The sequence below is a fragment of the Poecilia latipinna genome, unplaced genomic scaffold (assembly GCF_001443285.1).
Source record: "Poecilia latipinna isolate Pla-1442-1.1 unplaced genomic scaffold, P_latipinna-1.0 Scaffold48, whole genome shotgun sequence".
NCBI classification, from domain to species: domain Eukaryota; kingdom Metazoa; phylum Chordata; class Actinopteri; order Cyprinodontiformes; family Poeciliidae; genus Poecilia; species Poecilia latipinna.
Window position 1 is genome coordinate 246,087 of NW_015112664.1, and position 13,508 is coordinate 259,594.

Genomic DNA, 13,508 nt, shown 5'->3' on the forward strand with positions numbered 1-13,508 from the left:
TGGGGGGTGGGGGGGGGGGGGGGGGGGGGGGGGGGGGGGGGGGGGGGGGGGGGGGGGGGGGGGGCAGAAAACAATGGGCAGTAAGTGTTAGCATGATGTGTGGAGGTGCAACAGCTGTGTTCCCATCCAAAACCAGCAGAGCCAGTCGAACTTATTTAAACAGTTTCATTAGATAACATCACGTTACTTCATATTTGTATCCACACCTTGAAATTTCATCTCAACTTACAGTTAAGCCCAAATTTATTCACCTATGTTAAAATGTAAATGATTGTCACTGAACGTGTAAATAACCTTTACTGCTGTTCTTCTTTTGGTTTGTTTGCCTTTGTTTGAAATGTATTTTGTTTGCATATAACTTTTGTTAATTCTTTTATTACACTACGTTCAATAAAGTCAAACTGCTCGATTTAACCAGTGAGGATTTTTCTGATATTTGGCTCTCAAAACATAATAATGTAAAGAATGTAAAAGGAGCACAACTTTTGAAAGAAGCTATTTGACTGTTTATACTGACATTTCATTAGAAAGTGCCAAAAAGTATTTTATACTCTTCTCAGTAATTACTTAAAAAGCCTTCATTGGGATTACCACAATAATAATAATAATAATAATAATAATAATAATAATGTCTGTTGATTATCTCCAAGTCTTAGAGGTTGGAACTGCTCTTTGCCAGCACCCTAATCTTTAGCTCAGGTCAGGACTCTGATTAGGCCACTTTAAAACTCCAACACGACTTCCAATCCTAAGAAACAAGTGGGTAAAAATAAATCTGGATATATTTTGGCTTAACTTTAACCCTTCCAGAGCAAACGGAGCGCCGGCAATCCTGCCAAATTTGCAGATAGCCACCAGCACCCCTCACGACCCCCCCCCACCTCCCACTAGGGACAACCATGTTAGATAAAGTAAGGATGGATATTGCTGTGATGATGTGTAAAGGAGACGTGTTTGATGCACCAGCCTGAAATAAACTGTGATTTCCTTGAAACCTACCATATGTCACATAGCTTCCGTTCAGTTCCTTAACAAGACGACGCCATAAATTCAGCAATCAAACTGGGGCCACAGTGATTCCCAACGCTTTATGTTCATGCTATGAAATCCAGCATTCCAGAACGGATTCCTGATAGGGAACACCACCGGCTTACAACAAGAGCTCTTCTCACTCTCCAGTCACTTTGCCCGCTGCCTCCCACTGCAACCTTTGCACACAGAGACAATGCCTGTGTGTGTATATGCAGATGTGTCACGGGCAGCAACCTTTAACACGCAACTCTGCCTCGAACAGAAAGAAAATGCACAGAGGGGCAGTGAGAGAGAGAAGAGATTCTGAGAAAAGAAGAAAAAAAAAAGAGTGATGAGGGTCACAAGAACATGCTTGTGTCAAACAGCTATGCCACAAATGTGACGGAGTGATTGATGGGAGGGGGTCTTTGTGCTAAGCCCCCTCCCCCCCCCCCCCCCCCTTCAACTCTTTATTCTTCACTTAGTGAAAATCTTCACCCCCTCTGACACGAGGGAGTTGTCTTTTTTCTTATTTCTGCGAAAAAAAATAAAAAAAACTCTTGATCTTCAGCTCAGAACAGGTCCAGACAGAAGTAAACGTCCCCCTTTTTTTTTTTTTTTCCATTAGATGTAACGGACCATAAAGTGTATTATCTGTAATGGAAATAACCCACCCGCCACACTGTAACCCCCTGTGCTAAATGGGCCACTGAACAACAGGAATGAGCATGTGTGTGTGCATGTATAAGGGGTGGGATGTTCACGTTTCCACTCTATTTGAAGCACATGGACGGAGTCGGGAGTCTGCCGGGGGAGGAGAAGAAGAGCGAAGGGAGGGGAAGGGGGTGGGCGAAGGGAGTAACCTGAGAGGGGTATCCCACAGCGCAGGCAGGCACATGGTCTTTATGCACTTCTGTGGGCTAAACGCTGAAAGAGAGGCACTCCGAAGGTAAAGACTCCTCTGTAAATCACTGGTGTGAATTGTTCAGCCTTATCAGAAACAACTAAAAAAACAAAAAAAAAAACATACTGACTGTTCGAATTACTTTATACCTATTGTAATCTTGGGATTTAAAGCAGCAGTAAAAAAGAAAAAAAAAACACACCGTTTTTTAAAATAATTGTTAAAACTGCCACTACATCCTAGCAGCATAATGTGAGACACATCATCGGTGAAAATTTGAGCTCCTTTGCCTCCTCCCTTTACTCCTGCTGCCATCTGCAGAGATACGCCACTCCCCGTCAGAAACAACCAATCAGAGAAAGGAGGAGGGTCTTAGTGTTACCAATCACCCTCGTGTACCTGCTGCTCACGCCCTCCTTCTTGCTCGCTGTAGCGCTACGGCTAGTTCCCCTCCCAACAGAGCCTCTGCCGTGAATGTTCAGGCTAGTAAGCGCGGCCACCGATGACGGCGGATAAAAAAAAAATAAAGTTCTTGAAGCAGCAAGTTGTTGTTCCACCATTTGTGCAAAATACCCCATTCAGGACATGTGCAAAAAAAAAAAATGTTTGTGATGCAAGTGAAACAGCTTTTAGTTGTTAGCGATTCATTTATTAGGTCATGCTGCCCCTCTTAAAAGCTAACACAGACTCCGGAGATGAGAAGACTCCACCAAGAGTCTTGAACAAAAAGCCTTCTATCAATGTGTACAACTATTTTTCAACCAATCATACTTCACCCCAATCGTCCTCACGCTTAGCATGCCAAAACTCCAATCTCAGTGGTATGTGGATATGCATCTACTCATTCAGCATGCCTCTGTCTCAACTGGTAACAGTAAAGAAAAAATAAAAATCCCCAAAGATTCATAATTATCTTTTATTGCAGGGCTTTCGTTCAAGTCTGTGTGTACTTCTATACCATATCCACCATGATGTCATTGCACCAAAGCCCTGACTGCGTGAAAGGCATCAGCACAACAATCATCCGCTCTCTTTCCCTCCTGTTTGTGGACGGCTAGTTTAGCACATCTCCCAACAGCCTCGGGACACGCTTCACACATGCATGAGAGAGGAGCAGGAGAGAGCCTGCTCTTCGTGCCGCCGCACCTCTGGCCATTCTCAGCGAGAGGCACTCCGAGAGCCTGCACCGCCTCACAGGCTCCTGCAGCGAGGTAAATAACAGGCCTCGGGTACGGTTCTCCCCGCCTGCGCAACCCGACAGCTGGAGAACGCAGCAGGCTGCAGGTAAACTGCAGTTTAAGGCACCGTCAAAAACCCGGCACCGTGGCACCGGGCCACATTGGCATGTTGGTTCCAAAACAAATACATAAATCAATTTAGAAACTTGAGAGATAAAACAGCCACACCCGAAAGCATAAACTGCTTTAATTGGAAAACGGTGTGGGTGCTTTGTGTTTAAACCGCCTTCGAGCAAGTTTTGTTTTTGCTCATTTTAAGCATAAAACTGCAGCCACTTTTTCATTTGAACTTAACAGAAACTCACCAAACCTGAATGGCTTCTGTCTCTGTGTGCTTGTTGTTTCAGGTGTAGACTGCAATAGCATCGCTTTATGCAAAATAACATGATAGTAACAAAAATGTTCCCATAAGCTGCGTCTTTTTTAACAGGCGCACCCCAGACAGAGTTAATCTTGAGCACATTTGATAAAGTTTACAGTAATCTTCATGATATGAAGATAAACAATAAGCTTAGCAAAATATTGCAATCTGAACAAGAAACATGTTTGAAGTAAATTTCAAAAGCCAAGAAGTGACGAACCCGACTCAAATCAGGCTGATTGTTGCTGTTCTGTTTTGAAGTAAAAGCAACTAGATCGCTGTCTATTATTGGTCCAAATGGTGGCACAAGTTAGAATAACATTGAAATCATAAAAACACTTTATATTTGACTTCCACTCCAACTCTGGACCTGACTTGGAGTCGAGGCTTGAAGCTCGAGTCGAACAGTCTTTATCTCGTGTTAGTCCCACTGTAGCTGCAGGAGAAGCCTTGATATTCCCAAATTTAGAGTTCAGCGATCACTGGGAGTCGCTACGATATGTATAAAAATATACAGAACATTGCATTTCACATTTAGCTCCCATATCAACACTCTGCATGCGTTCAGGTTTTATATTCATACGTACCAAACCGACAGGCCTGCGATAAATATTTCCAGTAATAATCAATCTTTTAACCCTTGACTCTGATTTGAAATGATTTCTGGCGGTTGCATGAGTGCAGTAATGTGTTTTTTTTTTTTTTGTCTTTTTAAAAAGAAAAGCTTAAGACACACTTTAATCTAGATGCAAAAAACCATGCGTCCATAACAACAGATGATGCAAAAGCAGGATCTGGGAAAAGACACAGACGCTTAGCTCTCTCTGTTTTAAGGATCACAGACCAGGGGATGGTCGTTGGAAGGGAATGTGCGGCATGTTTTTTCAATCATCCTACTGCGGATAACGAGCGCATGCGTGCTGACCGTGGGAAGCGAAACTGCAGCACTCCCGTATAACGGCCGGGTTTAAAAGCAAAAGGTAGGACTCAGCGTTTTAAATCAGCCTGTTTCAGGAAAAATACTTGGGAGGGCGAAGTGGGACCAACCCCTACCAGAGCCGCTCCAAAATCTGGGAGAAACTAAAATAGAACTGGTGCATCAACATGGCAACGAGCGAGGGGGCCGTGGGGAGAAACACAGCGTTCTCACACTCGCACATATAGAAGAAAGAAAAAGCAGGAAGCTTGGTGTGTGTGTGTGTGTGTGTGTGAGTCTGTGTGTGTATGTGAAAAGTGATGCGGATTCAGCTGAGAAGAGGTGATGAATGGCTTCATTAAAACAGCATTAGGAGAGGTGTGAACTTGGATAGAGAGGGCCAGTGTGCTGCGACTGCTCTGTTCCAACAGAGAGAAACCTGTCGCAAAAGCCAGATTCTCCCCTCGGTCCCAGAACATCCTGTTTTCTCTCTGCTAATTATTTACAGGGTTCAAAATGCAACACCAGGCTCCCAGAAATCTATCGAGCTTCAGATAATATTAGTTTGGATCGGCGACTTAAACCGGGGAAACAGCTGCAGGAGTTTAATATTATTATTATTATTATTATTATTATTATTATTATTATTATTATTATTATCTTTCTGTTAAAGTTGAACAAATAAATCTACCAAACATTGGCGGGTTAAATTCTAAAAAAAATGTGTTTTTCCTTCTTGTTCATTGAATAAATGAAAACTCAGAACTCCCACCACACATGGTCTGTAACGCATCAATAGACTGGATGAAAAAAACAAACAAACCCTTTTTTACTTTTTTGAGTGAAGCAAACATCAGACACGACCAAATCTTGGATACAGAAAAAAAATAATAATAATGACTTGATTCATCTCTCATTCCTATTTTCTCAAAAATAAGGGGACAAAGAAGGACAACAGCACTGGCATCTAGCAGAAATTAAGGTATGAACGTAAATAAGAGTTTAAACCACAAATGAGGGAAAACAAACCTTTAAAAACAAAGGTCTGCAAACGGCTTCAAACCTTGGTGCTAACCTGATTAACCAGGCTCTGCCTGCAGGGGAGTCGAATCTACATCGTTCTTTTTCATTTTTCCCTTCTGCTTCTACCAAACCCAGAAAAAAAAAAAATAAAAAAAAATATATGGGGCAATTCGGTAACCCTGGCAACCAAACTATCGGCGCCGGGAGAAAATGCTGATGGAGGGGGAAGCAGAGAGGAAGAGACGCAGATTCGGCTGCTAGAAGAGCAACACATACACAAGGAGTGTTAAGAGGCGGTTCTGAGCATCTTTAAAATCTATCCTGGCTTCCTTTCACGTGTTTTCCAGATCCACCTCCTCTTTCCACTCCTTTTTTTTTTTTTCCCTGCCCTTTTTCCTCCTTTGGTGAGAGCCCCTCGCTATGTCTCCTCCTGCTCTCCGTCCAGCACGAAGGCTGTTCAAACACAACCTGTTTCCTTTGGCGCCCCTCGGGAGAATTATACAACCTTTCTTCTGTTGTATGTTCTCTCCTTTCCTTCTCTGTTTATTTACAGCCTATTTGATTGTCTCACAGAGGATGTGGCCAGGCCTTGTCTCCGCCCTGCTGGGTTTCATATGGATCTCTGTCCTGTTAAAAGTGCTGCTGTCCACCGGCACACACTCGGTGACACCCAAACGTCCCAGCTTGTTTTTGAGTCGGTGTCCAGCAGGAGAGGGTGAGGCATGCACACACGCACGATACGTGAGGCGTATACTGTAATCAAGGGTTGCAGATTATAGGTTTTAGGGTTGTCATAGGAGGACGAGGGTCATATTTCACGACAACTGACAAACACCACGGAGGAAAACACAGTGGGGAAGAAAGGAGGACAATATGGCGTGAATTTTGACCGAATGTCGAATGAAATAAACTGTAGAAATGAGGAATGAAGTTTTTTTTTTTTTTAGATGATTGGCAGCCCTGACGACGATGCCACGGCTGATTGGAAATCGTGGTCTGTTGTCCTGGCTGCTGCTGAATTATAGAGGGACTCATGAGAGTTGATCTTCAATTTTTCCAAATTCAGTTTTCACCTTTTACAAACATCCAAATAGTTTAATAAATGACATCCCTCACACCTCGAAACAAAAATCATTTGAGAAGACGGTGTAACGTCCCAACCGTGGAGCCCGCAAACACAAACACAGGCATGTAGCAACTTCTTCTGCACCACCACTTTGTCATCTCACATAAACCAACTGTCTCAGAGGAATGCGACAGTTGACATTATGCAAAAAATTAAATTAAATTAAATTAAATGCCGCAGCAGGTAACAACAAATCCAGCAAGCCCGCAGGGCCGAGTGCGGCTGTGAGCGACTTTGTGCCTTACATGAACTAATTTGAGTTTTTGTGCCTGTTTGAGTGACGTTGCACAAAAGTTGACCTGTTCAACCAGAGTTTAGCTCAACACACACACACACACACACACACACACACACACGTTAGTGAGTCCACTGCAGGAGGCCACCTCAGCACTTACAGAGCGAGCAGATGTAGTGCTGCTGCGTGTTTTCTCTCAGGTGCGGCAGTAAATTTTCATATCGAGCAGCAAAGAATAAGAAAGCAAACAGTCGGAGGAAGCAGGAAATCAATAAGCGCCTGGTCAAGTGCTGACACAGCACACACACACAGACACACACACACATCCTACAGCCAGGGACACCTGGTTTGGACTACTGTTCTTTTGCCACACCACGGATGGAGGAGGCTGTCTGTCTCATTCTATTGCTTTTTATTTTAGGGTGCAAGAATGGTAACTGCAGGTTCAAAATAAGCCTCACAGACCACAAAGTCCTGCAGCTTTATGTGTGTGTGTGCATGTATGTGTGTGTGTGTGTGTTATGTGAGAGGCAGCTGATTCCTTTGGCCAAACACAAAGCCGTGGGTCTAAACAGGAAGCTTCGCACACTTCTGTATGATCCATGTGTGTTCCCGTTTTACACAAACATCCTTCCTTCCTGTCTGATTATTTTGAGCTATGTCAGCAGTTTCAATCAGCGCACTTGCGCGGGGCTACAGGAAGTAAATGCTACGCGTTTTACGGCTGACCCTCTGAATCGCCTCGATTTGAACACGATCCGAATCCGCTGCGCGTTTTCAGCCACACGCATCCGACGCGGAGCCGTCGTGTACGTCTTTTTCCACCGTTGTTTGGTTTAATAAATTACAGCTGTCGCCTCAACGTATGGCCCAAGCACGAGGCTTCAATGAGACGAAGACACAGATCCACAGACCCGCTCTGTGTCACCACTTCTCTCCCATTGTGTGGCAGTGAAAGCAGTCTTTTATCCTAAATCATACGTTTCCACAGCTGCCTTGTCAGCATGGAGTAACGAACACGCAGGCAGACGCACTGTTCAGGCTCTAATCCCTAAACAAATCTACTCCATCCCTGAATTTGCAGTGAAAATAAACTTCAGTATATTACATTAGGAATTTTAATCGGACAGAGCAACACAGAGGTTGTGAAGTGGAAGGGAAAATGCTGATTTTTTATTTTTTTAAATCTTGGTTGCACTTTATTTGAAGCGGTGTGCATAAGACTGGCATGTCACTGTCATAAACATGACATAGCATCTGTTATGAACATGAAGGAATCTTTATGAATGTTTATGATTGTTGTCATGAAGTGTCATTCAGTAAATGATGACACTTTTAATGGAAGTTTCATTACAACTTTGCTTTAAAAGTGTCATTATTTACACTTCATGACAGCAGTCATAAACATTCATGAAGACTCCTTCATGCTCGTAACAGATGCTATGTCATGTTCATGACAGTGTCATGACAGTCTTATGCACACCGCTTCAAATAAAGTATTTCCAAAATGTTCAATGGACGGCAAGCATTGAACCATCTCAAGTTATTCTGATGTCATTCACCAAAACACGACAAACTGCCCTCCAAAGTCTCTTAATGAGTGAATGACATCCACTTGTGTGTGATCCAATCTCAGTGTAAAGACCTCAGAGATTTGAAAAAATAACATCAGTGCACAAACCATTTCCATGGCGACTCTGGTTGAGCTGCAGATGTCCACAGCTCAGGTGGGACAATCTGGACACATGGTGACTGTGACCCGTCCACTCCACCAGCCTGGCCTTTATGAAGGAGTGGAAACAAGACAGTCACTGCTGAAAGAAGGCCATGAAAAGTCCTGTTTCCCGTTTGCTACGAACCATGTGAAGGAGACAACCAACATGTGGGAGAAGGCGCAATATGTTTTTGCAACGCAAGCAAGAAAACCAACATGTACAGATGGAGAAAGCATCCTAAATCCTAACAAAAAAAAGGGTGGCGGCTGCATCATGCTGCGGGGGATGCTTTTCTTCAGCAATTAAGTTACTGGGAAGGTAGATGGAGCCAAACGCAGAGCAATTCTGGAAGAAAACCAGTGAGAGGCTACAACAGATTCCACACCGGGGCGGAGATTCGTTTTCCAGCAGGACAACAATCTTCAAACAAGCAAGCCGGAGCAACAGTGAAATGTTTTAGGTCAAGGCATATTTATCAGTTCGAATGGCTCAGTGAAAGTCCAGAGCCAAATCCAATTGGTCATTTGTGAGGGAGACTTGGAAATGTATGTCCACACATACACTCACCGTCCAGTTGGACTGAGTTTCAGCTATCGGGTTAAAAATTGTTTTTGGTTAAAGCCGTTGGAGGAATACCTCAAAAGCCAGCGAGTCCAGTGGCTCAGGGTTTAACAAAGTGACTCGGAAGGGCTGAACACAAGTACCTCACAATTTTTTTGTTATTTTTGAAAATAATAATAAAAAATAAAAAAAAATAAAAAAAATCAGTTTCTTTTTATGCTTCAAAAAGATGAACTCAAATGTAAAATCCCTAATACCGGACAAAACAAAAGCCACACTCCTTAACTGTTCCGGCCGCGTTTCTAACAGGTCGTCTGTATTTTATCCCCTGTTTGAGAGATCCCCTCGTTCCCTCTCGCTGCCGTTCTTGCCATGTCTGTTTCTTTTTTCCCCTCTGTATTCTGCAATTTTTTTCCTTTTACCTATTTGTGTCCCTTTAAATGCGCGCACACACACACACACACACACACATTCATACGCATACACTAACAAACACACCCTGTTCCTAAGCAAGTAGGAACATTCCTCTCCTCAGCCAGAATCCCATATCAGCACTCCATCTGTGTGAAGTACAGTAGATTCAGAGAGGGATGAGGGCACCAAAGCATCAATGTGCACGAACGCATTAATGGCAACATTCTTCAGTCAGTCTGCAACAGAACAATATCTGTTAGAGCCAACACTGTCTTATCTGGATTTATGGGTATTTCTTTTTTTTTTCTTTTTTTTTTTTACGTAAAGCACAGACAAGGAAGTGAAAACTAGAAGAAAATCTAAAAAAAGAAGCAGTGAAAACCGAATAGGAATGGCAGACCGAAGTGACTTCACTCTTAACTGAAACCATTCTGGACATATATAGTGCAGTAAAGTGTGATAGTGGGCAATATAAACACTACCAGGCTGAAGAGGTAACAGCTACAGCATAACTCTTAAATAGTCAGGCTAAGTAGATTCATTAGGTGGTCAATTTGCAATGCGAAAGCTATTTGTGAGGACCGGTGCATACTTGTGCTGCTACTTCTGCGGCAAGCTTATCTGGAATCCACAGAAGGACTTGCATTTATTTTCCCCCGCGATGCTGCAGTGTGTTGCTGCAGCAAAGCATTTTCTTTTCAGAAAGGTATCCCCTCGGTTACACAACCATAAACAGCATGACAAACTGCCCCTGCATCCAGACAGACTGCACGCATTATCAGCAGACAAATCAACACACGTAGAGCACATAAAAAAAAAAAAAAAGCAACTATGCGGATATGCAGGTTTACCTTTCCATAAGTTCAAATGTGTAAAAAATGTGCAGTGTTATAGTGGAGGCAGAGCAGCAGTGCAGCTGGTCACCGGGGGAGCAGTGGAGTAAACGACTGTAGGAATCGATGCAGTGGGTCGATGGACAAACATTAAGTCCACAGTGTGACATGTGTGGCGGGCAGCCGTCACAACGCGGTGACGATAAAGAAAGCCTTCGCGCCGACTGCCCAGCTTAAACAGCTGTCCAGAGGGAGATTAAGACACAAACACTGATGGTACAGTGGTGGCGACTTCACAAGAGTTTTCAAACAGGCAGAGAGGAAGCAGGTTAACAGTGACGTGAGTCACTGCAGCTAAGATTCTCCTACGGCCTTGTTCAGTTTACAGGAAACGCCTGTAAACTAGCAACCTATGCTAGCACGGATAGCTTAGACAACGAAGCAAATAACCAATGTGGGGAAACATGCAGGCCACTCCTCAGCGTGTTTTGCCACTTTGTCACTTTAAAGTAAAAAAAAAAAAAAAAAAAAAATCTATATATTTTATTTAACTTTACATAATGGTTCTCCAATGTTTTTACAAGAAAAAAGACTGAAAATTTTAACACGACTTTGTATTTGACTCCATGGGACCACCTTGCACTGATGGGAGTCTGTTTGAGCATCTATCCGTCAACTTTGCACCGACACAGATGGAAATTCTTCCAAGGACACAGCTCACACTCAGACGTCTCCATAACTCCGATACAGACCTTCTGAGGTCATCCCAGAACAGCCGTCTTAAACTGAGCTTGAAAAACAAGTCGATCTAGGGTCTAGGGGTCATGAGAGTAAAGGAGGCAACCCACACTTTTCAGATTTTATTAGTCAAAGATTTAGAAGACCCTGCTCGTTTATCAGTGTTATTAGTCACTTGCAATCCAAACGAAGCCCAGTTTGCAATCCTTTACAATCAGAACCGATGATCATCGAGTTTCCCTTTCTTGTCATCGGTCTGAGTCGTCTGAGAGCTGCGCGTCTATCTTCTGAAGACGTGAGCCTTTTCCAAAGGAAAACGGTGTTCCAAGGCTCCACACCTAAACGCTCACCTCGTGTTTTCCTTTCAATTTGTGTACTTTAACACAAGAAATTCCAGTCCAACGGCATAATTTATGCCTCTTCCCCTTGCGGCTGACTAATCCAGCCCTGGCAAAACAAGTTGATCGTGGAAAACAGCTTCTTTCTGAGGAGACAGGGGAGCGCCTGAGGGTGACAGTGCAAGTAGGAAGAAGGGATCAGACCGGTCCTAAATGGAGGTGAGAAGTGGTGATGATGATGGCCCATCTTATCAAGTGATCTAGCACCAGCGGTGGCAGAGCTTGGAGTACACAGGCTGTTCACATGGGAGGATCATATCCTGTCTTCATCCCCTCTTCCCCCTACCAGCCACCCCTGATTTTCTTTTTCCTTTTTTTTCTGCAGCTTGAGGTATGAACCACATAAACCTCACAGATCAGATAAGCAGTCACTTTAACTCTCATAGACCAAGCCACAACAGAACCCAATCAGTACAATCTGATTTTTCCTTTTCTTTTTTTTTTTCTTTTTTCTTTTTTTTACCAGCCTAACCTGTAGATGAGCTGTAATCAATGAGCATGCCTCCCATTTTTTAATTGCAATGTGTGTTTAACTCATAAACGAGGAGCATAATGCAGAATAGCGAGGCAGACAAGCAGGAGACATGCAGCGAGGGAAAGAAAACGCCCTACACCCCAGCTTGTGTTGAACCCCCCCCCCCCTCCACCCTCCTCCTCCTGTTTCTACTACACATCACCTTTGCATATGCTTTTTCTCTCTCTCTCTCCCTATAACAGACCGCTGAGGCCACATCTGGACTACACCTCTGATTTCTGCGCGTTTTTTTTTTTCTTCCTCCCCCTGCCTTTGTTAGCCATCTATGCGCTGCCTCTTACCCATGCGATCACACGCTTGGAGACATCATAATTACCCTTTAAATGACTCCGATTAATTAAATAGTAGACATCTGATACGTCTGCCTGGCGACAAATTCGTTTTTCGCAAAGGGTCGGCGCAATTAAAAAGGAGCAGGAGTGATAGGTGAGGGCGCAGACACAGAGGTAGAGGGAGAAAATAACACGCCGATCCAAAGGAAATATTATAGTAAGGAAGCGGAGGGAGGTTGACGCGACATTGCTTCACTTTGTGCAGCGAAATGCATTTTTTTTATTATTATTAAAAAGTTGTACCTTTAACTTGAGTTTCATATTCGGCCACGATCTCCTTGTCCTTTCGGAATTTCGCCGGAGACGTCATGGCTGAGTTTGGAGATCAGATCCCACTTGTTTTCCCCCCACTCTGAACCGCTCGCTTAACCGGCTGTGGGTAGAAGCAACAACAGCAACAAAAAAAAAAAACAAAAAAAAAAGAAAAGCCTTTCTGGAACAACGTTCAGAAGAGAGAAGAACTTAAAAAAAAAAGCCCAAAAACGGGGAGATCCCGGGTGGAGAGATGGCAGCTCCGGTCTGTATTGTCTCCCTGCCTCGGCTCACTCAGGGCGCATTGTGAGTTTGGCGCGGCTGCTGCTGCTGCTGCTGCTGCTCCTGCCTCACCGCCTCCTCAAAACCGGTTGTGGTGAAAAAAACTTCAAGTGGAAAAAGATTCATTCCCTTCATAAAAGGAAAAAAAAAAAAAACAACTAAAAAAATAATAAAACCTAACACATAGAGTTCATAAGTAAGCTCTTCTAAAACTTCCCCTGATGGCGAAGAACTCTCGCGTTGGTGCCCGCCCGCCTGTCTAAACTCAACTGATCTGTTCTTCTTCCTCCTCCTCCTCCTGAAGCGAGAGAGAAAGAGGCAGGAAACCAAAGTGGTGATGGAGTGTTGGTCAGCTCTACTGCGCAGGACAAGCATGGATGCCTGCATGCACACATGGGTAGAACTCACACAGGCAAAGCGAGCAACGACTTACCTTCACGATGAAATACAGTCTAAAGAGTTTTTTTTTTTTTTTTTTTTTTTTTTTTTTTTTTTTTTTTTTTTTTAAGTTAACCGCCAGATTATTTTTCTTTGGTTCCCAGAGCAGTGAAAAGCTATGCTACCCTTTCAGATTTTTTTTATTGTTTGTGCGTTGTTGTTACACTTCAACAAACGTTCCAGATTCTCAGGCTAA

General features: G+C 43.5%; 1 protein-coding gene across 3 annotated transcripts in view; it reads right to left on the reverse strand.

The window, feature by feature from the left end:
- Positions 1 to 13,266, reverse strand: part of srgap2 (SLIT-ROBO Rho GTPase activating protein 2) — a 68,801-nt gene extending 55,535 nt beyond the window's left edge. Inside the window, exon 1 of one of the 3 annotated variants that reach the window (XM_015050231.1) lies at positions 12,584 to 13,246. In XM_015050231.1, coding sequence (XP_014905717.1) covers positions 12,584 to 12,650 — 67 coding nt within the window. In that variant the 5' untranslated portion in view covers positions 12,651 to 13,246. Of the gene's footprint in view, positions 1 to 12,583 lie in introns of all 3 variants that reach the window. The other 2 variants (XM_015050223.1, XM_015050248.1) reach the window with 2 other exon arrangements.
- Between the last annotated feature and the right edge of the window lie 242 nt (positions 13,267 to 13,508).